The following is a 22720-nucleotide window of genomic DNA, read 5'->3' as shown; positions in this document are numbered from 1 at the left end:
TCTGCACTGGAGGTACGTCTGCACTGGAGGTACGTCTGCACTGGAGGTACGTCTGTACTGGCAGAGGAGGCATCTGTGAAAACACACATTTATTTTTTGGAGGAATTTTAGAGGGGTTTCTTTGGAATTAATTTTTTACCCTCGAATCAGGAGCGGGTATCTGTGGCATTGTAGAGGAGGCTTCTGTGGAATGCGTTTCTGGAAGAAGGGTGTCTGGAGTGGAAGAGGGGAGTCTCTGGCACAGTAACGGATTGTGGTGGTGTATTAGGGGAGTGTACTTCCTCCTCTCACAATCTCTCTCCTCTATCCTGCGTACAGTGTTAGACTATTCAGCCTGGGACTGAGAAGGGACATTCAGAGCTGTCACAGTGAGTTTGTACATAGCTCTGTGCTGTGTTCTTCTGTAATCTATGTCTTACTTTATATCATCGTGTGTTGTTATATTTCCTACTCATGCCTCCTTACTGTATATAGAAATCATTCTGCACATCTCTCTCCTCTCACTTTTTGATCCCACACTAAAACACAAATACTTATTTGTATATTTACGTTCTTATGTATTTGTTATATCTGTATAAGAAAACATTTGCAAACAAATAAAGGGTATGGAATCCTCGGCTGTATCTCAATATTTATCGCAGTTGGCCAAGGAACGCAGCAGCAAGAGGTACCTGGCCAAGAGGACGTCCAGGATTAGATGTGAGTGTCACATGACCAGCTCACACCCTACCTTGGGAAGCCATCTTTGTCCAGGTATGCCCCGCTGCTGCTGATTGCAATAAATATTGTGATGAGGGAGAACGGTTTCCATCCCCTTGAATTGTGTGTAAATGTTTTGTTAGACAAATATAACAGGACCAGTGTTTCAGCAGACATAGATATGCAACATTTTACATATTTTTTATTTACTTTATATATTTATATAAAACAGTAGTTTAATGTATCTTTGATGACTTAATTTTATGAAATTTTATGGGCTGTTCTAGAACCTAAATGAACTTTATTTTTCAGCCTCTCACACATACAGTAATTGATCAGCACTGTTTGCAACTCACAGTACATTCCTCTGGTTCTCTATATGGTGCTTGGTCCAGGAAACCTCTGATTGAGAGGGGGAAAAGCTGTTGATAAGGAAACCTCCTTTTCCATTGAGCAAAGTTTTTGATCTTTCACTAGTGCAAAATGTGAGTGACAGCGAGTCTGCCGGCCTGAGCATTCACAGGACATAGAAAGACATCAGCAGCATCAATCACTCTCTATTACAATGTAGAGGGGAGCTCAGCCTGTGGGACCAGGACCGCAAGTGGGGTCCCAGACTATTCTGGTGTCCGCTGATTGACAGATGTCCAATAAATTCACTCGGGGTCCTGGAACATCTGCACATTCACATCTCAGCTTAAAGAAAATATTTGAGCACCGGTCATGTAGACAAAAATCTTTAACTGATTCTTCTTGTCAGATCTATGGATCAAATTTGCTGATGGTTTTTTGAAGGCAAAATGTAGCGTGTTCTGGTTTATTCAACACTGTCGTGTCTCCCTTGTCTGGAAACTCATTTTACCAAACCATGTCGGGAGAAAATAGAAAGAGATAGAGAGAGACAGGAAAGAAAGAGAGAGTGAGAAAGAGGGAGGGAGAGAGAGAGGGGAGAAAGAGAGAGAACATAAGAGGGAAAGAGGAAGATTGAGAAAGAGAGAGAGAGATGAGAGAGAGAGAGAGAGTTTGTAGAGGGAAGAAAGATAGAGAACATGAGAGGGAAGAAAGAAGAAAGAGAGGGAGAGATTGCACAATGTATAACTGTATCTTCATGTATCTTACCATCCAATGTGTGCATTCCCTGCTAACACACCCCTTCGGGGGTAAGCTGTAACTAGTTGCCCTAGTACTTACATAACTGCACCACCTAGTACATAGTACTTTGCTTCAACATCTCTACAATCATCACTACACACTGCCACAGACACATTCACTCATATCCTCTTCCCATTGTACTTTATTCCTGTATTTACACATAACCTGTCTGGGTGTCCGGTCTTTTCTGACCAACTCGAACACTGTAGAATTGACGCCTTGCGCTTCAGTCCTCACATTGGGCTTAGATTGTAAGCTCTACGTCCCGGCCCTGTCACTGTCTGTCGTGTCTGCCGTATGATGCAGGAGTGTGTTGGTGCTCTATAAGGAAGGTGGGTACAATAACAATGGAATGTGTTTATCCAGCAGGTGAACCTCTGGATTGCGATGTCCGTCTGGACTGCTCTGGTCTTAGTAGTGGGTGTATCTGCACACGTACAAGGGTCCAGGTGAGCAAACTGCGGACATTCTACATAAATACAATGTACGTCTTATGCTGTCACTAAGGGTTGTGTAAACAACATGATAGAACCACTTTACAGAACTTCAAATCTATATTTTTTCAAGCAGGTTTACGAACAGAATTCCCCCAAGACATGAAATATTGCCTAATATAGGGTATACCCACCTTGCTGGTGCTGACACAGATCCCACTAGATTATTTTTTTTTATGACACAACAGTGATACATTTTGAAAAATATAAAACAAGAAACATGAATATTTCAGTATGTTTCAATTCAAATTGAATAGGTTGTTTACTATAAATTTAAAAAAAATGCCCAAATTTAATCCCTATTGCACAGCATCCACTTATAGCACTTTCATACTGCCGCCCCTGCAATATCCCAGGTTTTTGAAGCCGGGTTTTTGCAGGGGCTCAGAGCGTCCCAGCTCAGAAACACCATTCATACTGCACCTCGGACCCGGGAATTTCCCGTGTTGACCCCATTCATACTGCACAAGTCTGTGCCCTGGCAATTTGTGGGAGTCATCACCAGAGCAGTTTTCATTGGCTGAAAAATGAAGACTGGATGCTGCTCCAGTGTTTAAATCTCTCTCCTTTCTCTTCTCTCTTCTCTCTTCTCTCTTCTCTCTTCTCTCTTCTCTCTTCTCTCTTCTCTCTTCTCTCCTCTCTCCCCTCTCCCCTCTCTCCTCTCTTCTCTCTTCTCTCTCCTTTCTCCTCTCTCCTCTCTCCTCTCTCCTCTCTCCTCTCTCCTCAGAATTTTTGACTTGTACCATTCATACTGCACCAAGACCCGGGTCGTTTGAGCTCGACCCGGGAAAAACCCAGGATTTTGGTGCAGTATGAATGGGGTATTATTTTCCAGTTTTACCCCCTTACCCATAAATTCTCGTGACACTAACATACACAGAGCGACAGTTGTAGCAGAGCAGTGCCATAACTATTATTTAGATATTGCACATAACGCAGCTCTGCTCATGAACTTAACAGAGTTAATCTCCCCCCAGACTCTGTGCACGCCCCCTGGTGGACGTCCATGCAAAGCGACTGAGAGGAGGCAAATATGGAGGAAAGAGAGTAAATGTGCCGCTCTTTCCTCCATACCAGCCTTAAACAAAACTGCGTTGTCACAATCGGGGGGCGATGCACGTCCTTTCAATTCAAAAACTGCATATTTGGTGTACAGTGTAGTTTGTATACTATGCTAGGGCAGGATCCATATACACCCAAGTTGTATGTTTATTGCATGAAAACGTGATGTTTGCCATAAAGTAAGGATGGGATGGCACCCGGGAAGATCATTTGTTTCCAGTGGCAGAACTACCACCGTTGCAGGAGGTGCACCGCTCTGGGGGCCACAGGTGAGGGTGGCATGGGGCCCCTGCATTCGCCCCGAGGCCCCTGATAAAACAAGCAGAGCATATGTGGGTGCAGTGATGACCCACTCGGGGCTGTACTAGGTATGTGCTGGACTAGAGCATGTATAGAAGAGGACCGTGCTGTGCTGCTTTGAGAGCAGATCACAGGCTCCTGAAGCCCAGAGGGCACTGCCAGGCCCTTAACCAAATTCTGTTATGGGTCCTGGCACCGTTCCACCCCTGGGGTATATTTACTAAACTGCGGGTTTAAAAAAGTGGAGATGTTGCCTATAGCAACCAATCAGATTCTAGCTGTCATGTTGTAGAATGCACTAAATAACTGAAAGTTTGAATCTGATTGGTTGCCATAGGCAACATCTCCACTTTTTGCACTAAACCCGCAGTTTAGTAAATCTAGCCCCCAGTGTGTTTTCCCTTAGATTCCCATTCAGTGTCTGGAATCCATCTCTGAAATCTTGCAATTTGCCCTAACTAATGCATGGTGAACGTATATATTTAGAGTAAAGAAAAATATTTTATATGGTGATTTGTCTCCTGTAAAATAAGGAGAGATGCTCTATTTAAAGGTTGTTGCTTTATCTTGTCAAAAGTGCATTTTACAACTTTTCTTCATGATGACTTGCCCACCGGGTGGCGCTATTCTCTTGCTGTCTATAGATAGACATAGAAGTGCATATAAATGGTACTAGCACTTAATTAGATACCTCCCCGACATAGCCTGTTACTGTGTATACTGTATTTTGGTATCCATGGTATATTTGATAAAACACAAACTATTGCCTTGTCTTCCTTTTTTTTTGCAGTTCTCTCACAGGGGTCTGTTCGAGACAGGTGGACAAAGTCCCAGTTATATACAATGAGACCTTCCTGCAGCCGGTATACCAGCCCTATCTTACAACATGCCGGGGCCAGCGGACCTGCAGCACCTACAGGTAACAGGGAGGTCAGAGAGCACGTAATAGAAGGTGACAGGATGACTTGTATTTGTCAGGGTAGGCGGCCGCTCATAGGGATCTCAGATCACGGTCTGTTTACCGACTCCTTCTGCTGGGCTCTCAATCCTCATAATGAAAAGAAACAGCTGATTTACACCTGTGTTTTGTATTGCTATAAATAATTAGGAGTGGGATGTTTTAGAATAGGTATAATGCACAATCACATAATGTAGATAACTGCTCATTCATAGGGCAGAGCAATGTAATAGAGACAAGATCTTTGTGCAATTTGACCGAGTTCTAAAGTCTAAATATACTGTGAGCGCAGTGATTTGTTTTTGTTCTATTGTTACAACTTAAAACAGTATTGTCCTGTGCATTGTATTCTTTCCCCCATTTCTGAAACTATACCATAACATGCCCTGTCGTCATTACTGCTGTTCGTGATGTCTTAGAACACGGTCGGGTAGTTTGTTTGTCATTATGAAGGTCAGTCTGCATTTATTGACTGTCGGGCAAGTCACTTTGGTAAATTTTTTGTGGTGGTAGTCACTGTCGGTGTTATCAGCACCGTAAAGTTGTACCGCATCCCTCTGAAATGCAATATTCAGTCTTCTCCTAAGCTCAAAACAAGGAATATTTCCTTCCCCTGCACCACAAACAGCAGAAACGCCAAATTCCTCGGCTTGGCAACAATTGTTTAGTGGCTGCTGACTGAGGTGGGCCACAAACCTGAGGAGCATATAATCCTATAGTATAGCAATAGTTTCACTGGCCAACTCGTGTGATCATCTATGTGATATCTTGTTTGTGATACAACTTCATCTCCCATCCCTCAGGACGGTCTACTCAGTGTCAGTCCGGCAGGTGAAAAGGGAAATCTTACAAGTGAAGTCAGTCTGTTGCCTGGGCTGGAAGAAGAAGGAGCCCACGTCAGAGGCTTGTGAAGAAGGTGAGAAGGTCCGAAATAACCAGTCGTGTTACTCTGTGATTCCGGGAAAGTGGAGCAGCGAGATCAGATGACGGAGGATACAAAGGAGTAAAACAAGATATTATAAGAAAGTGAATAACTTGTCTCCATTTGGGAAGAGTAGACCCATCAGTAGCAGACCCATCAGTAGGAGACCCATCAGTAGTAGACCCATCAGTAGTAGACCCATCAGTAGCAGACCCATCAGTAGCAGACCCATCAGTAGTAGACCCATCATCAGTAGACCCATCATCAGTAGACCCATCAGTAGTAGACCCATCAGTAGCAGACCCATCAGTAGTAGACCCGTCAGTAGTAGACCCGTCAGTAGTAGACGCATCAGTAGTAGACCCAGCAGCAGTAGACCCATCAGCAGCAGACCCATCAGCAGCAGACCCATCAGCAGCAGACCCATCAGTAGCAGACCCATCAGTAGCAGACCCATCAGTAGTAGACGCATCAGTAGTAGACCCAGCAGCAGTAGACCCAGCAGCAGCAGACCCATCAGTAGCAGACCCATCAGTAGTAGACCCATCAGTAGCAGACCCATCAGTAGTAGACCCAGCAGCAGTAGACCCATCAGTAGCAGACCCATCAGTAGTAGACCTATCAGTAGTAGACCCGTCAGTAGTAGACCCGTCAGTAGTAGACGCATCAGTAGACCCATCAGCAGCAGACCCATCAGCAGCAGACCCATCAGCAGCAGACCCATCAGTAGCAGACGCATCAGTAGCAGACCCATCAGCAGCAGACCCATCAGTAGCAGACGCATCAGTAGTAGACCCATCAGCAGCAGACCCATCAGTAGCAGACCCATCAGTAGCAGACCCATCCGTAGCAGACCCATCCGTAGCAGACGCATCAGTAGCAGATGCATCAGTAGCAGATGCATCAGTAGCAGACCCATCAGTAGCAGACCCATCAGTAGCAGACCCATCAGTAGCAGACCCATCAGTAGCAGACCCATCAGTAGCAGACCCATCAGTAGCAGATGCATCAGTAGCAGACCCATCAGTAGCAGACCCATCCGTAGCAGACGCATCAGTAGCAGACCCATCAGTAGCAGACCCATCAGTAGCAGACCCATCAGTAGCAGACCCATCAATAGCAGACCCATCAGTAGCAGACCCATCAGTAGCAGACCCATCAGTAGCAGATGCATCAGTAGCAGACCCATCCGTAGCAGACCCATCCGTAGCAGACGCATCAGTAGCAGATGTATCAGTAGCAGACCCATCAGTAGTAGACCCATCAGTAGCAGACCCATCAGTAGTAGACCCAGCAGCAGTAGACCCATCAGTAGCAGACCCATCAGTAGTAGACCCATCAGTAGTAGACCCGTCAGTAGTAGACCCGTCAGTAGTAGACGCATCAGTAGACCCATCAGCAGCAGACCCAGCAGCAGTAGACCCATCAGCAGCAGACCCATCAGCAGCAGACCCATCAGTAGTAGACCCATCAGTAGCAGACCCATCAGTAGCAGATGCATCAGTAGCAGACCCATCAGTAGAAGACCCATCAGTAGCAGACCCATCAGTAGCAGACCCATCAGTAGCAGACCCATCAGTAGCAGACCCATCAGTAGAAGACCCATCAGTAGCAGACCCATCAGTAGCAGACCCATCAGTAGAAGACCCATCAGTAGCAGACCCATCAGTAGCAGACCCATCAGTAGCAGACCCATCAGTAGCAGACCCATCAGTAGCAGACCCATCCGTAGCAGACGCATCAGTAGCAGATGTATCAGTAGCAGATGTATCAGTAGCAGACGCATCAGTAGCAGATGCATCAGTAGCAGACCCATCAGTAGCAGACCCATCAGTAGCAGACCCATCAGTAGCAGACCCATCAGGGTTTTAGTGATGAAAGCGATAGATTGCCGCTCTGTCCTCCCAGCTTTATTTATCATTATCCCTCCTTTCCGTACCCAGCTGTGTGCCACAAACCTTGCCAGAATGGGGGGACCTGCATCAAACCCAACATGTGCCGCTGCCCCGCAGGGTGGGGAGGGAGGTACTGCCACGTCGGTGAGTAATGCGGCTCATTTCTTACGGTTATTTTGTGTTATTTTTAATTGCACCTTACAGATCACAGCGAACTTCAGGGTCTGAGAGATTGGTTTGTACAAAATGGTTTTATTTTACAAAGTCAAAGCGATTCATTTGCCACTTTGCATAAAACGATGGCCACTAGAGGCACTGTTATATTGGAATCTATTAGCGAGCCAGGACTATGGTATCGTCCATCAGACGTGAGACGTGGGGATCGCGGACCACATTTAGCCAAATATTTGTGGAACATTAAATCCAATATTATGTAAGAATAACTTTACTTATGTTTTAGAAACACAGATTATAAAGTCATGTGAAAAAGAAAATAAACACTTTCACATTTTTATTTTTCATATCTGAATTTGATTAACATTAATTTTTATTTATTTTTGACTGAACAAGTAACAGTCTTCATTTTATCTTGAATTGATTTGCTATTTATACAGGTAACTTACTGAGACCAAACTCCCTGCCAAACAATGACAGACATTGTCCTACTTACCGACAGGCTTAATTATTACCACTTAATTACTAACTTACTGACTGAAATGGTGAAAATTCACTTACTGATCAGTTTCCGCTAATTTACTGACTAAAAGACAGATACTATCTGGCTTACTGACATGTTATCACTTAACTAACTTAATAAAAGGCCTAATAATACTTTACTTACTGACAGCCGTCGATCTGACAACCTTCTGTCCTATTCTGTCTCTCCCTCACATTCTTTGTTCTGTAATTTATCTTCCTTTACTTAATTAGAACCTTTCTCCCCTTTATTTCATTCCTACCAAATTTGTAATGCTGGGAATTGGTAAAGGGGGTGTTGCCCATTTGTGATGGAGGTGTGTCTGTGCCACAATGGGGGTGTGGCCATATCCCAGGGGCGTGTCTAGGGCTTTTGAAGCATTAGACTGCCCCTTGCACCCCTCCCAACATCCATTCATTGGCACATGCACCAGTGGCATGTGCGCATGGGACGTACCTCCCAACTTGCTGACCCAGGGGGACAAAACTGTCCCCTCTGGCACAACGAGTCTGAGACCTCAAATCGGGACTGTCCTGCCTAAATCGGGACTGTCCTGCCTAAATTGGGACAATTGGGAGACTTCCCTTTCTGCTCTTTAGTCTGTCAGTCACTTCTTCTGCCCTCTTTAGTGCATGGTCTCTATCATTCTCTCAGCTGATCCCATCCTCTCTTCTCCTCCTCACCCTCCTCCCTTCACTTCTTTCGGCCTGTGTCAGCTGTTCCTTCTTTAAGAATCATGACTCGAGACGTTTTCTGATTGGCTGGCTTGCGTGAATGGCGCTCAGGCCAGCTGATGGGCAAGGGGGCAGGGCTTAGCGCTCCTCACGCTGCTCAATAACTGTTACCCGAAGTTTACAGGGGGTATTAACCCCTGCTAGACTGTCTTGTGGATACAAGATCCTCTATATAATGGAAAACATTTGCTTAAATAGTGATTTCATGTTACATCACTACCTTTGATAAAAGACACAATTGAGGGCAAGAAATATGGGGGGTAAAAATTAGAAACCCCTATTTTTGGACCCCATCAGGCTCTCATGTAGAAGCACCCATTGGATAAAGGGTGTACTTTCTTTTTCACTATCTGTTACATTATCTTATTGCAAATATTACTAATGACCTTTTCTGACATATTTGTAGGCTATTCCCATTATCAGAAAGATCATCAATATTAAAATACGTTTGGAAGCAGTATGAAAATACATTTTGCAATGCTCACACATATATGTCTAAATGCTGACACCATACCATAAAAATCCATGAAATAACTCAGATTCTCACATTGTAAGATATCTCATTAGCTGAGTACAAGCTATTGTAAATTTCCATTGTAGGCTCCAAGTGACTTTCTGCCCTGTTAGCAGGAACCCTGTTGTGCGTAATACAACTACTACCCCCACAGAAGGCTGAATTGTTCCAGTGACAATCTGCATATTGATTTTGTATTTGTTATGTGTAGCTCTATTCTGTAAAGAAACTGGAATTTTAGGGTCATTGGACCTCAGCATTCTCTATTCTCTCCTCAGATATAGATGAATGCCGGCGACCCTCCCGTTACTGTCCCCAGGTCTGTGTCAACACTAAGGGCAGTTTCCGCTGTGAATGTAATGCAGGATATGTGCAAGGTGAAGACGGGAAATCATGTATAAAAAGCAAGACTCCTGCTTCTGTTCCTGGCCAACAGGCTGAAGGTAAAAGTGAAGGATGAAAGAGAATGTAGGGAAAATATAAGTGTGAATCAACGGTTAAATCATCCCCGTAGCAATCTCTGTGTCGCTCACACACTGCGCACCCCTAAGGTTAACACGATGGCGGCTGTGCACGCTGCCATATCCAGAGTCTCGGCCAGACGCCAGTCAACTGCATCCTAGCCATTCTGGGCAGAACTAACATTGGTCCTAATTATTTAGCATAATCAGATGGGAAGATCCAAAAATGGTCTAAGTTATATTTTCGTCACCCTCTTAAATTCACAAAAAACAACTTTTGCAGAATAGTCTAATTTTTACCTCTGCAAAAGGGTGTTATTTGGAGGCATGAAAGGGGCTTACGGCTGTGGCTGAATGAATGGGGGCGTAGTTGGATTTTATTGATAGAAATATAAAAGTAAATCTAAAAATGGATTAAAAAAAGAAACTCTTATGGACACAAGTGGTGAAATGCGTAAGGTGACAGAGTTGGTGTGGGAGGGAGGCCAAGAAACACCAGGGGGCTTGGGCCAATTGTTGCACCACTGGTCATAGCTGCCCTAGTTGCCAATAAAATCCAACCAACCAACCTCTCCCCTGTCCATTCAGTCATACCCATAAACCCTTTCTAAATGTTAAAAATTAGAGGTGATGAAATATATTTTATTCAGATACTAGTTCAAAATGTATTTGTGTCAAATTCAAATCATTGTTTTGTGCTGCCGAGAACATGCAACTTTTACTCTCTCTCTGATGTGAAAATAATGGCCTGTTGTATGGTTAGGGAATTATATAAATCAATACATATTGTAATCCAGGTGATATCAGTGTCATTATGATTGTCAAGAACTGAAAAACTTTGATGAACCTGTACCCATGCGTGAAACATTCTGTGCAGGAAAAGAACATTATATGCCCAACATGACCTGACCACTGGACATGATCATAATACAGTTATATTACACTCTATACAGACATAGGACACTACACCCCCAACATGACCTGACCACTGGACATGATCATAATACAATTATATTACACTCTATACAGACATAGGACACTACACCCCCAACATGACCTGACCACTGGACATGATCATAATACAATTCTATTACACTCTACACAGACATAGGATACTACACCCCCAACATGACCTGACCACTGGACATGGTCATAGTACAATTCTATTACACTATATACAGACATAGGATACTACACCTCCAACATGACCTGACCACTGGACATGATCATAATACAATTCTATTACACTATATACAGACATAGGACACTACACCTCCAACATGACCTGACCACTGGACATGATCATAATACAATTCTATTACACTGTATACAGACATAGGACACTACACCCCCAACATGACCTGACCACTGGACATGATCATAATACAATTCTATTACACTGTATACAGACATAGGACACTACACCTCCAACATGACCTGACCACTGGACAAGATCATAATACAATTCTATTACACTGTATACAGACATAGGACACTGCACCCCCAACATGACCTGACCACTGGACATGATCATAATACAATTCTATTACACTCTATACAGACATAGGACACTATACCCCCAACATGACCTGACCACTGGACATGATCATAATACAATTCTATTACACTGTATACAGACATAGGACACTACACCTCCAACATGACCTGACCACTGGACATGATCATAATACAATTCTATTACGCTCTATAAAGACATAGGACACTACACCCCCAACATGACCTGACCACTGGACATGATCATAATACAGTTATATTACACTATATACAGACATAGGACACTACACCCCCAACATGACCTGACACCTGGACATGATCATAATACAATTCTATTACACTCTATGCAGACATAGGACACTACACCCCCAACATGACCTGACCACTGGACATGATCATAATACAATTATATTACACTCTATACAGACATAGGACACTACACCCCCAACATGACCTGACCACTGGACATGATCATAATACAATTCTTTTACACTCTATACAGACATAGGACATGATCATACAATGCCATAATCTCTATACAGTAAAACACTTAAAGGTTGTGACCTATACTTTGAAATTGTTGGTAATGTTCTTATCAGACAGATGCTGTCTTGAGTGAATATCTTCACAAATATTAATCTCCCACCTGTATTTGCATTCTTGTATATCTCCTCACAGATGCCTCTCGCAGACTCTCTAATGAGGTTCAGGATCTGCGCAGTCTTGTTACAACATTAGAGCAGGTATGGGGGGGTTCTCAGCCACTTCTCTAAATGTCGTACTATTGGAGTTTATTGAAGCGTTTCACCTAGGCCAACATCACGCATTTCATTGCTATGTTCCATTTTCTCAGATTTTCCAGATGAGTTAACTTTGTCTGAAATAAGAAATCTATGTTATTTAATACATTTTTAAATATCAATTTATTAATCAATATTAAAAATAGATCTCTACCCATAGAGGTATTTAACTAGTAAACCACCAGCCCTCCCCCCATATATGATAAAAGTGGGGGTCTGCTGCCTTCTGACATATACTTGTCCTCTCAGTGGGTATCTAATGGCTATATCTCCTTGCATGAGAACTCAGCTCTTACGACACATCATTATAGTCCCCTGAAGATATCTGTGTTCCGCAGAAGTTGGACAGCACCATCTCAGCTCTGCAGAGGCTCTTCCCCGTTAAACTATCAGAGATCCGCATGGAGCAGGTGCAGGAATTCTGGGAACAGATCCGCAGTTTGGATCGAGTGGATTCATTGAGTGATCAGCTAATGTACATGGAAGAAAAGATGGGGGAATGTAAGTGATTCCGTGTATAATGACCCTAAACTCCTAATCCCGGTTTTTCTTTCTCATGTCGCTTCTTGCTGATGACTGACAGCTGACGTGCAGGTACCGAAAAGAAGAGACTTGGTGTCTCCTATACTCCTGCCACCAGTCATTAGTGTCCTTCACCTACAGTAACTACGGGCTTGATTCATTATGGAATGTTAAGTAAAAAATTGAGTAAGTAGTCTCTTGGACAAAACCATGTTACAATGCAAGGGGTGCAAATTAGTTTTCTATTTTGCACATAAGTTAAATACTGGCTGTTTTTTCATGTAGCTCACAAATACTTGATCATTTATTTGTACACTATATCTTTAGTCAATGTTGGCTACAACTACACCTACAACAAAATGCTTATATCAAGAATGCCTATAAATTGAAAATGCAGACTTACCGTTACAATTATACTCTAGATGCCGGACATCCTTCCCCTACATACCAATGGCTGTCAATGCCGACACTTTCAATTTACACCACTGAGCAGAGCGACGGTGATATCTCTCTATTTAAAGCACCAATGCCAGGACCCGATGGCTTTAATGTCTCATTTAAAGGTTAGCTTTAGGGTTAGGATTAGGCATTGCCGCTTTAAATACAGAAATATCAATGTCGCTATGATCAGTGATGGAAAGTTAAACTGCCAGCATTAACACCAATCGTTATACAGCGGAAGGATGTCCAGTATCTACATTGTCATTTTTATGGTAAGTCATCATTTTATTTTTGTAGGCATTCTTCAAATTTTTTGTAAGTATACACGATGACGATATTACCAGCGTCGTGAAATGGTACCCAACTGAAATTTAAAGTTGATATTTGTGTGCTACATGAAAAAAAACAGTCAGTATTTAACTTTTGTGCAAAATAAAAAAACTAATTTGCACCCCATGCATTGTAACATGGTTTTGTCCAGGATAAAACTTACTCAATTTTTTAATGAATTAGGCCCTGCAGGAGGAAGAGCGCAGTGATTGTCCACTCTTATCACTATACATCTCCTCATGTAGTGGTCGTATGCAGAGCTCTGCCAAATTAGGATTAAAATGACTGCCTCCACTGTGGATCATTGACGGGAACTCAATAGTGATGATTTCTGCTCCTTTCTTCAAGCTCCCATGATTACCATTTTAGGTCCTGAGTGACGCTCCATCTAATCTCTGTCTCTCTTGATTCCCCAGGCTCCTGTCGCGGAAATGACATTGAGATGCCTATAAATCTGAAGCGCTGACCCTCACGGTGTCCCCCAATTTATTTATAACCCGCCCACCCCCCATGGAACAAGCTTATTTATGACCCTTTATTCCTATTTATAACTTTGTCATTCCTTTGTTACATGTCACAATAATCAATAAATACTATTTCTATATAAAAGAAATTCCCTGTATCTCTCATCACAGCAACATCTCGTTTTACAGCTACAGAATTATTTCAGTACTATTTAAACACCTGTCGCTTAAAGATAAAATATCATAAAAAAAAATAAGCACACGGATGTTTCATAAGTGGGTATTATCCTGGGTTATTCACCAATACTTCCTTATAATGCTCAGATCATACAACCCACATGCAAAGCAGAAAATCTTTGCCCCCAGACAAGATATTTGAGCATATCTCTACAAGCCGTCCAGTGCGCTCTCTCTCTATCCGGTAGTCAAGCTGGCTCTTTTCCTGGGCCAAACTGTTTGCAAAACTGTTCCCCAGGCCAAGCTGTTTCAAAGATCACTGATTCCCACTCGTCTGGGTGAAGCTGTTTGAAAAGCTCCTTTGTCCCTGACCAAACTCTTTGATTGAGACTTAGTCTCTGGCTGAGCAAAACGATGCAACCTCCAGCAACCACTCTCCCCGGACCAAAAAGGTCCTATTCCTCAACCGAGCTGTTTGTGGAATCCTACCCTGGGCCAAGCGGTTTGTGGACTTCTCCTACCCTTGGCCAAGCGGTTTGTGAACTCCACCTACCCTTGGTCAAGCTGTTTGTGGACTCCTACCCTTGGCCAAGCGGTTTCAAAGATCAACTATCCCCACTTCTGTGGGTCAAGCTGCTTGAAAGGTTCCTTTGTCCCTGAATAAGCCTGTTGCGCTGGACTTAGACTCTGCAAGTTGTCCAACACTCACTGTCAGCCTGCTGCTGAGTTGGACGCACATTGGGTGTAATTTATTCTTTAAAAAATCCACCCCTAAATATAGAGTATTTTCACCCCTATTGCTGAGTCACAGTCATCTCCAGATGCATCCAGCATAGTACTTGTATCCTATGTTCCTGACTTACATCAGACATACATACTCCCATATATACGTACACACAACCAGGTCGTAAGCACAAGAAGAGTTTGTTAAGATTTGTTTTGATAGCGAAAATCACATTCACTAGTAGGTTTTATTTAAATTAAAAACAACTTATTTAATTAAGCAGATACAATACTCGGATACAAATGAAAGTAGCTCTCTTCCAAGTCAAGCTGTTTGCGTAAGTCCAGGTGAGAATGAATTACTCTTTAAATGCAGGTACAGCTCCAGGAGCTTGGGCATGTATTGGTAGAGTAGGTCTACGTAATCATCATCATTTATTTATATAGCGCCAGCAGATTCCATAGCGCTTTACAATTGGGAACAAACAGTAATAAAACAATACTGGGTAATACATACAGACAGAGAGGTAAGAGGACCCTGCTTACAATCTATGGGACAATGGTTTGATACACAATGGTAAGTGCTACATCATATTGAATATTTGTCCAGCTAAAATGCAAAGGTTAGAAAGTATTGAGTGGGCTGTGGGATCAGTCACACAGCAATGTTGGTCAGAGGGTTGTTGTCTTGTGTTAGCTGTGTAGAGGGTGGTAATAGGGTAACTTAGGGAGATTAAGATGGTGGTTGAGGAATACTATAAGCTTGTCTGAAGATGTGGGTTTTCAGAGAACGCTTGAAGGTTTGTAGACTAGAGGAAAGTCTTACTGTGCGAGGGAGGGAATTCCACAAAGTGGGTGCAGCCAGAGTTGGGAGATATTTTGAGACAAGTGAGCAAATGTATGTCGGTGCAATTTTGTTGATGGCCTTGTATGTTAGTAGAATTTTATATTGGATTATTTGAAAAACAGCCAACCAATGTAGAGACTGACAGAGTGAGTTGGCAGAAGAAAAACAATTTGCAATCATGCATGTACTGCTACAATGTGTGTAAGTAATGCTTCATGTAGGTATTGGCACATGTATGTATTTAGCATGTGTAAGTAGTGATTCAAGTATGTATAGGTAGAATGTGTCTATGTAGTGATGTACATATGGATTGGCACAGTCTGTACATTTAATGACGTACATACCGGTACAATCTGCAGTACTAAAATAGGTTTATGTGACGATGCATGTAGGTTTTGGGCATACATACGTCAATTTGACAATTTAACCCCACAGCATTCTGGGATTGGAGAGACTGATCTACAGCCAGGTGTTTGATCCAAAAGTTCTACAAGGTAGGATTTGAGTGTAAGACACAACCCTCATCCTGAGCAAGCAGGGGTTAGCCTTATATATTCTGATTGTTATATTGCTTTTTTCATGTTGCTTGACTCCTCTGTCTGTACACAGTATGCCTCAGTTCTATGCATCCTACAAAGTAATCTTCATATACAATCTCTCACATGAAACAGGGATCTTTGGACGCTTACTTTACAAACTTTAAACCGTTATCTTTCCTCTGCCTGAACTTTCTCTCTCTCTGTTCTCCGGCTCCCTTCCTGTTACTCTCCCTCTCCCCATGTGCTGACTCATGATAAGACTTAAATCAAGAATTGCTCAGACCCTCTCCTCCCTTCCTGAGATGGGGGAACGCTGGGTGGTTCTCAACTAAGGTGCTTACCCAAACAACACCCTTCCCTTTGCTATAAATACTGCATAATACGAGCAACTTCAAGCAGCGGGAGAATGTCCAGTCCGTGGGAAATATCAGATCTCTGTCTTAATGAACTTACACAGCAGGTGCATAGACCTAGTCATTACGTAATTGTAATAGATCTTAATTATACTGTCCTATAGCCGGCATTTCTAAGTGTAAGCATTTTAAGTGCTATTATGACATTAATATATATCAAAGTCAGTGTAATGCTAAGGTTATTAATAAACACAAAATAACTGGAGAACGTATACTTAAATAAATATACCCATTGTGGTACCTATCACCCCTATGTAAGTATGGTCAGTGGGAGGGAAAGTGACTGACACTTGCTCTAAAGAAATGCCTTAGGTGGATTGGTTGATACATACACAGGGTAAGGGCATTGATGTCACAGCAGCTCAAGTGACTGCATTCTCAGCTTTTTGACATGATCTTGGAGATGTGGGAGGAGCTTCAGATGTGGAGAGAAGATAATATTTTACTTTCTAAAAGAGCTTCAGCAAAATGTCAGGTTAACGGTGAACTATTTGTTTTACCTTAGTAGTTCTAGTCTGAGAATTTAAATTTTGGTGCTTAGTGGTCTTTGTAAAAGAAAAACTGTTTCCCAAATATGGGGCCTATTTATTCTTCATATCTGTTAATCAATCATCATCAGCAGCAGCTATTTATATATAGCGCCACTAATTCCGCAGTGCTGTACAAAGAACTCACATCAGTCCCTGCCCCATTGGGGCTTACAGTCTAAATTCCCTAACACACACACACACACACACACGAATCAATTTGATAGCAGCCAATTAATCTACTAGTATGTTTTTGGAGTGTGGGAGAAAACCAGAGCACCCGGAGGAAACCCACGCAAACACGGGAAGAACATACAAACTCCACACAGATAAGGCCATGGTCGGGAATTGAACTCATGACCCCAGTGCTGTGAGGCAGAAGTGCTAACCACTGAGCCACCGTGCTGCCCATCACGGGAATTAAAAAAAATCACTTGTCACAATTTATTAAAAACAACGTATGAGCCAATAAGTCAACTTTGCACTTCAATACGCCAGTCTCTCCAATTGCGCGCTTCGGAAAACCCTGATTTGGCAACATAGAGTGTGGCAGGAGGGGGCTACAGTGCTGGTGGAGAGTGTGGAAAGTCCCCAGAATTCGTCGGGGAGACCGTCTCTGGCAACCACATTTCAAGTTGTTTATTGTTTTTATAACCGTGAAACATAAGCGTTTATAGCTTGTACACATAGACATTCATAGCACAACAAGATGGGCTTGCTTTGCCACCCTGTTGGGATACCAATATCCTTGGGTCCTTGCTGACGTTGGTAACTTGTTGTCAGTGACCAATCCTCCTGGTACCACTTCGCCAAATCAGCCACTCGCCGACTGCAAGTGTCAAACCCGCATCGACTTGGTGCCCTGAGTTGTAGTTCGCTGCCACTGCCAGGTTTCTTCACCTTCTTCTGGAACCACTTGATTCTGGATAGTGTGCAGCTGCTGCGGCCCCTCTTTGCTGGTTCCCCTGGCTCTTGTTTCTCCTGTCCTCTCCTTATTATGGATCGAGTCCGCTGGACAGCCGTCAACACCCTGAGACAGGACGCTGGGCTCCGTGCAGGACAGCCGGGGGATGGATTAGTGTGTGGGTCACAGGGACAAAGCAGCATCTTAGAAATACAAACCTTTATTGCTGAATAAACCTGTAACACATCACTGGTAGGGATAATACACACTGTACGTGGGCTTCAGGCTCCCATTATACAGTCTTATGTAACGTTAATAGGGTGTAAACCAAACCCCGGCACCATTAACCAGTACAGACTTTTCTGTTTATCCATCATGTGAATTAAGCCAGATCATGTTTTAACTTTCTGCATTGTACAGTGGCAGAGAGTCTTCATCCTCACACTTCCCCTCTGTCCATGTACAGCCGTAGTCAAGGGTACTCAGCGAAGGCTAAGTCTGGTCTTCTGCCTCACAGCGCTGGTTAGGGAATGTAGACTGTAAGCCCCAAAGGGGCAAGGACTGATGTGAGTGGATTCTCTGTACAGCGCGGCGGAATTAGGTGCGCTATATTAATAAATGATGAGGATATATTTGCTACCCTTGTACTCTAAAAACATAATGGAATTTTTGTTCTATTTTTGCCCATTTTTCCCTGTCTAGGGCTCATAAATAAAAAATAAATGTATTCTACTGTTTCACCAAATAGAAGTAATATGAAAGAACAAAAGAAAATTCACTTGTGTGTACTGAAAAATAAAATAAAAAATATTAACCAGGATGCAGAAATATGCCAAGGTCAGCACTGCCCTCTGCTGGTGAAGACTAGAATGTGCGATGCAAGACAGTATCACCGCTTTGAGAATATTGCAGTGCTGCCCTCCTGTGGAAGAAATGTACAGAGCAGCAGCCACAGTAGAAGGGTGGTTTAGTTTCCTGTAGGTGCAAATTAGTTATTATTATTAAAATTTATTTATATAGCGCCAGCTTACCAATCATTTTCAATATTGTCTTACCTTAAGGCATTGCGGGCCTGCTTCATTAAGGAACGTAAATGCCAATACTGCTGTATTTTCTGTTAAATTGTACTGTGCATGCCCAAAGTACTACATAACAGTGAGCGCAAGAACATTCTATTCTCCTACGCAAAGGACCCTTACTACAGCCTAAGATTTCATGGGTGGAACGCGGATTGGACTGAATGTATGCACTTCGTCAATGTACAGTAAGGCTGCGCCAAGCTTGAGCACATGCAGCAACATCCGTTTCAAGCTTTGCCTATCTTTTAGGTACGTGTTTTTCAGTCGTCTCACTTGCACCAGCTTCAGGTCGGTGTAAGTGCCAATTGCTAGTGATGACAGCTGTGTATGCATGCTGAAACCAGGGGCGGACCTAAACGAAATTTTTAGGGGGGGCAATTTTGCATAATCACGCCCCTCCTTCATTCTGATTGGCTGGCCTCTGAAAAACCCGGCCACCAACCCGCAATTGGCCCTGCCCCCTCCACACGTTTTGATCGTCATCTTGGCCCCAAATTTAAAGGACTTGTGCTGCTAGGGGGGAGATTTCTCCGATCGCCGCCCCCCCCAAGGATCCACCACTGGCTGGAACATGTGTCTGCAATCAAGAGCACCTGTAAAAATGCATTTTATGTACAGTATACATTAAAAACAAATGTATTTACAAATGGATGTAAAACTTTCTTTTTTAAATGTTTTTTTCATGAATGACTATATTAACAGGTATTGAAAAGTTTTTTTTCTTGTTTCAGTGCTTTCTGCGGGGAATTTATATTCCACATGTAGCAGTGTGTTATGTCTGTGTCAATACGGCACGTGCTGTATACGCAGAGCGAACCTAGACCCGTATTCAGTAGGTTTCTCCAGATCCGCTTCCGATTTACACGCGTTTTAAAAATTACCGCTCAATATGCTCATTCTGTGTTCCTTAATGAGTCAGGAACTGCACGTCAATCACTTTTAACACATTTAATTTCTGGCCCAAAGAAAAAAATGGATTAAAAAACAACATAAATCTGATGGTAAAAGTGGGTAATTATGTATTTGGTTATCTTGTTTTTTATAAATCAAATGTGTTGTTCAAACAAAAACACATTTTGTCAAATGTGAGATTTGTTTCTTAACTCGACATAAAACTTTGTGGCAAGGATTAGTAATATGGGATGTACATGGTGGGGTTATAGAACCAGCCTGAGGTCTACTGGACACAGAGGGGTATAATTACTAAACTGCGGGTTTGTAAAAGTGGAGATGTTGTCTATAGCAACCAGTCAGATTCTATCTGTCCTTTTGTAGAATGTACAAAATAAAGAACTAGAATCTGATTGGTTGCTATAGGCAACATCTCCACTTTTACAAACCCGCAGTTTAGTAAATATACCTAATGTAGTTTGTACAGAAGAAAATGGGATCTTTTGTAAACAAATTCTTGGTATCATTCACTGACCCAAGAAGAATACTCTGTATTCTCAAAGCAAAATAGTTTCTAAGAAAACAATTATCCTGTTAAAGTGGTAAATTGTAATAAATACAACTTTATACCAATTCTAGGTTGAAGTTTTATTTGTAATACCCGTCTGAATTTTACAGATTCCTCAGTGGACCCATAAAGATCTACAGACTAATTTACAAAAAGCTTGGGCACCTCCACAGCTGAGCTTTAATCACAATATTAGGTGTTTATAGTTAATGACCCCAAATAACCTTGAAGTATTGCAAAAAAACAAAACAAAACATAAAGTCACTTAATAGTCCATTCAGACTGGATAAGAATTGTGGATTTTAGTAATGTCAACCTGGATTATGTGCGGAAAATATCAAAATATACACAAGATATGAGGTTTCTGAAAGACAGTGGGGTTTCCCCAATGATTGTAGTTTAGGTCTAGTGGTGTTTTACAACTCATGAATGTATGTGTCTAGAGGATATGAAAGTAACCACTATTTAAATAAATTAAAGAATTTAATAAGATTCAAAGAACTACTTGATGCTGTAGATTCGGTAGACAAAATCCCTAGCAAGAAGTTAATAGCAGGGTCAGTGGTGGGATTCAGCCGGTTCTCGCCGGTTTGCCAGATCCGATACCTAATTTTAGGCTCGGTTCGGCGAACCAATGACTAGAGGCTGAGTCCACTTATTACGTTGGTGGGGGGGGGGGAGCAGGCTATTTGGAAAAAAAACCTCACCTCTCCGCGACATCGGCACCGCCTCCTCCCTGCTCCGTCCTCACTGTGTCGGGCGTGACGTCATCACGCCATGCCCGACATTCAGTGAGGAGTGGTGCAGAGAGTAGTCAACGGCAAGGAGACAGAAGACAAGAAGAATAGAAGGGAAGAAAAGAAAAGAAAGAAGCCGATAGAAAAGGTAAGTGAAAGAAAAGAGCAAGGGGGAGCAAAGGAAGGCTGCATGGCAGAGTGTTTTGAGGGGAAAAACAAATTTTTTATATACTTAAAACGGTCATTAGGGCAGAGAACCGGTTGTTAATTTATTTCAATCCCACCACTGAGTAAGGTATATAATGAAATGCCAATAGAGAACAAATTGGGCAGGATAATAGTGGCAGGATAATCATAAAAACAATAAAAATAATACTATTATTGAACACCATAATACTTAAACTGCCATCCAGAAATCAAACGTTCATTAAATGTTCAAATATCCTTGCAAATATCCAAAACTAGACAACGGTAGAGAACAGTCTTATTTAGTACATTTCCAAGTATAATGAGAATCACTGTGCTGTGATGTGATCTAATTGAGCTTGAGAGAAGGATTTCCTAAAAGGGATTGATTTCCTATGGGGCTGATTCAATTGAAAAAGAAAACAAATCACCCGAGGTGTCTCTGGAATGACAGTGCTTTTTTTGCAGAAATCTCACCCATAGAGGTGCAAGCAAAAATGAGTTAATTTTTACCGTAAAGCCGATCTGCAGTCTGTGGGTAATCAAACAGTACACTTAGGGGTATATTTACTAAACTGCGGGTTTGAAAAATATTCTAGCTATCATTTATTTAGTACATGCTACAAAATGACAGCTAGAATCTGATTGGTTGCTATAGGCAATATCTCCACTTTTCCGCACCTGCAGTTTAGTAAATCTAGTCCTTAAACTGGTAGCCTTGTGGGTAAACAAAGCCAAGTGTCAGCTTTAAAGACATTATTTAAATAGTTCTATAGTGGAGAAAGGTTTAAGTGAGTGATGATGGTATCAGGTATTGCAACCCAACGCGTTTCCACATACACAGTGACTTCCTCAGGGCTTTTCTATGCAAAAAAAAAAAAAGTGTGTTGCAAAAGTCTCTTTAAATAGATGGAAGTGGTGTTTCATAAAAGGGACAAATGTGTGCTAAATCCAATGATTAGGGAAATCCTGACAAGGTGACTTGGATTTCCACCAATCATTTGCATGGTGATTTTCCGTAGCATATATTGTTCAGTAAAGCTATGGCAAACTATAGCTAGGTACTTATACATATTGAGTGAAATAGAAAATAACATAAATCAGAACAAAATAGAAAAAAAAACAGAAAAAATAAACAAAATATTATAAAGAACATGTCAAATGTTTAA

The 22720-nt window shown here is 42.2% G+C and overlaps 1 protein-coding gene across 2 annotated transcripts; it reads left to right on the top strand.

Moving 5' to 3' along the window:
• Positions 1-288: 288 nt before the first annotated feature.
• Positions 289-14109, top strand: EGFL8 (EGF like domain multiple 8). 2 transcript variants are annotated; one of them, XM_075186520.1, is made up of 9 exons: positions 289-368; positions 2221-2300; positions 4498-4626; positions 5469-5581; positions 7531-7626; positions 9706-9870; positions 12082-12146; positions 12542-12704; positions 13913-14109. In XM_075186520.1, exons 2-9 carry the CDS (start codon positions 2239-2241, stop codon positions 13960-13962), a joined length of 843 nt encoding a protein of 280 aa, XP_075042621.1. In that variant the 5' UTR covers positions 289-368; positions 2221-2238; the 3' UTR covers positions 13963-14109. The 2 variants fall into 2 exon arrangements, with proteins under 2 accessions (XP_075042621.1, XP_075042620.1); XM_075186519.1 differs by having other exon boundaries at positions 291-368; positions 2218-2300.
• The last annotated feature ends 8611 nt before the right edge of the window (positions 14110-22720 follow it).

This window comes from Mixophyes fleayi, chromosome 9 (assembly GCF_038048845.1).
Source record: "Mixophyes fleayi isolate aMixFle1 chromosome 9, aMixFle1.hap1, whole genome shotgun sequence".
Lineage (NCBI taxonomy): Eukaryota > Metazoa > Chordata > Amphibia > Anura > Limnodynastidae > Mixophyes > Mixophyes fleayi.
The sequence above is the reverse complement of the archived record's forward strand: the minus strand, read 5'-3'. Positions and strand labels throughout refer to the sequence as shown.

What these genes read in the sequence shown, in the direction of transcription:
- EGFL8 (XM_075186520.1), top strand. Translation starts at nt 2,239, where the DNA reads ATGTCCGTCTGGACTGCTCTGGTCTTAGTAGTGGGTGTATCTGCACAC. An exon ending in CGGACCTGCAGCACCTACAG is followed by an intron (nt 4,627 to 5,468) that starts GTAACAGGGAGG and finishes CCCATCCCTCAG; the next exon opens with GACGGTCTACTCAGTGTCAG. An exon ending in TCCTGGCCAACAGGCTGAAG is followed by an intron (nt 9,871 to 12,081) that starts GTAAAAGTGAAG and finishes ATCTCCTCACAG; the next exon opens with ATGCCTCTCGCAGACTCTCT.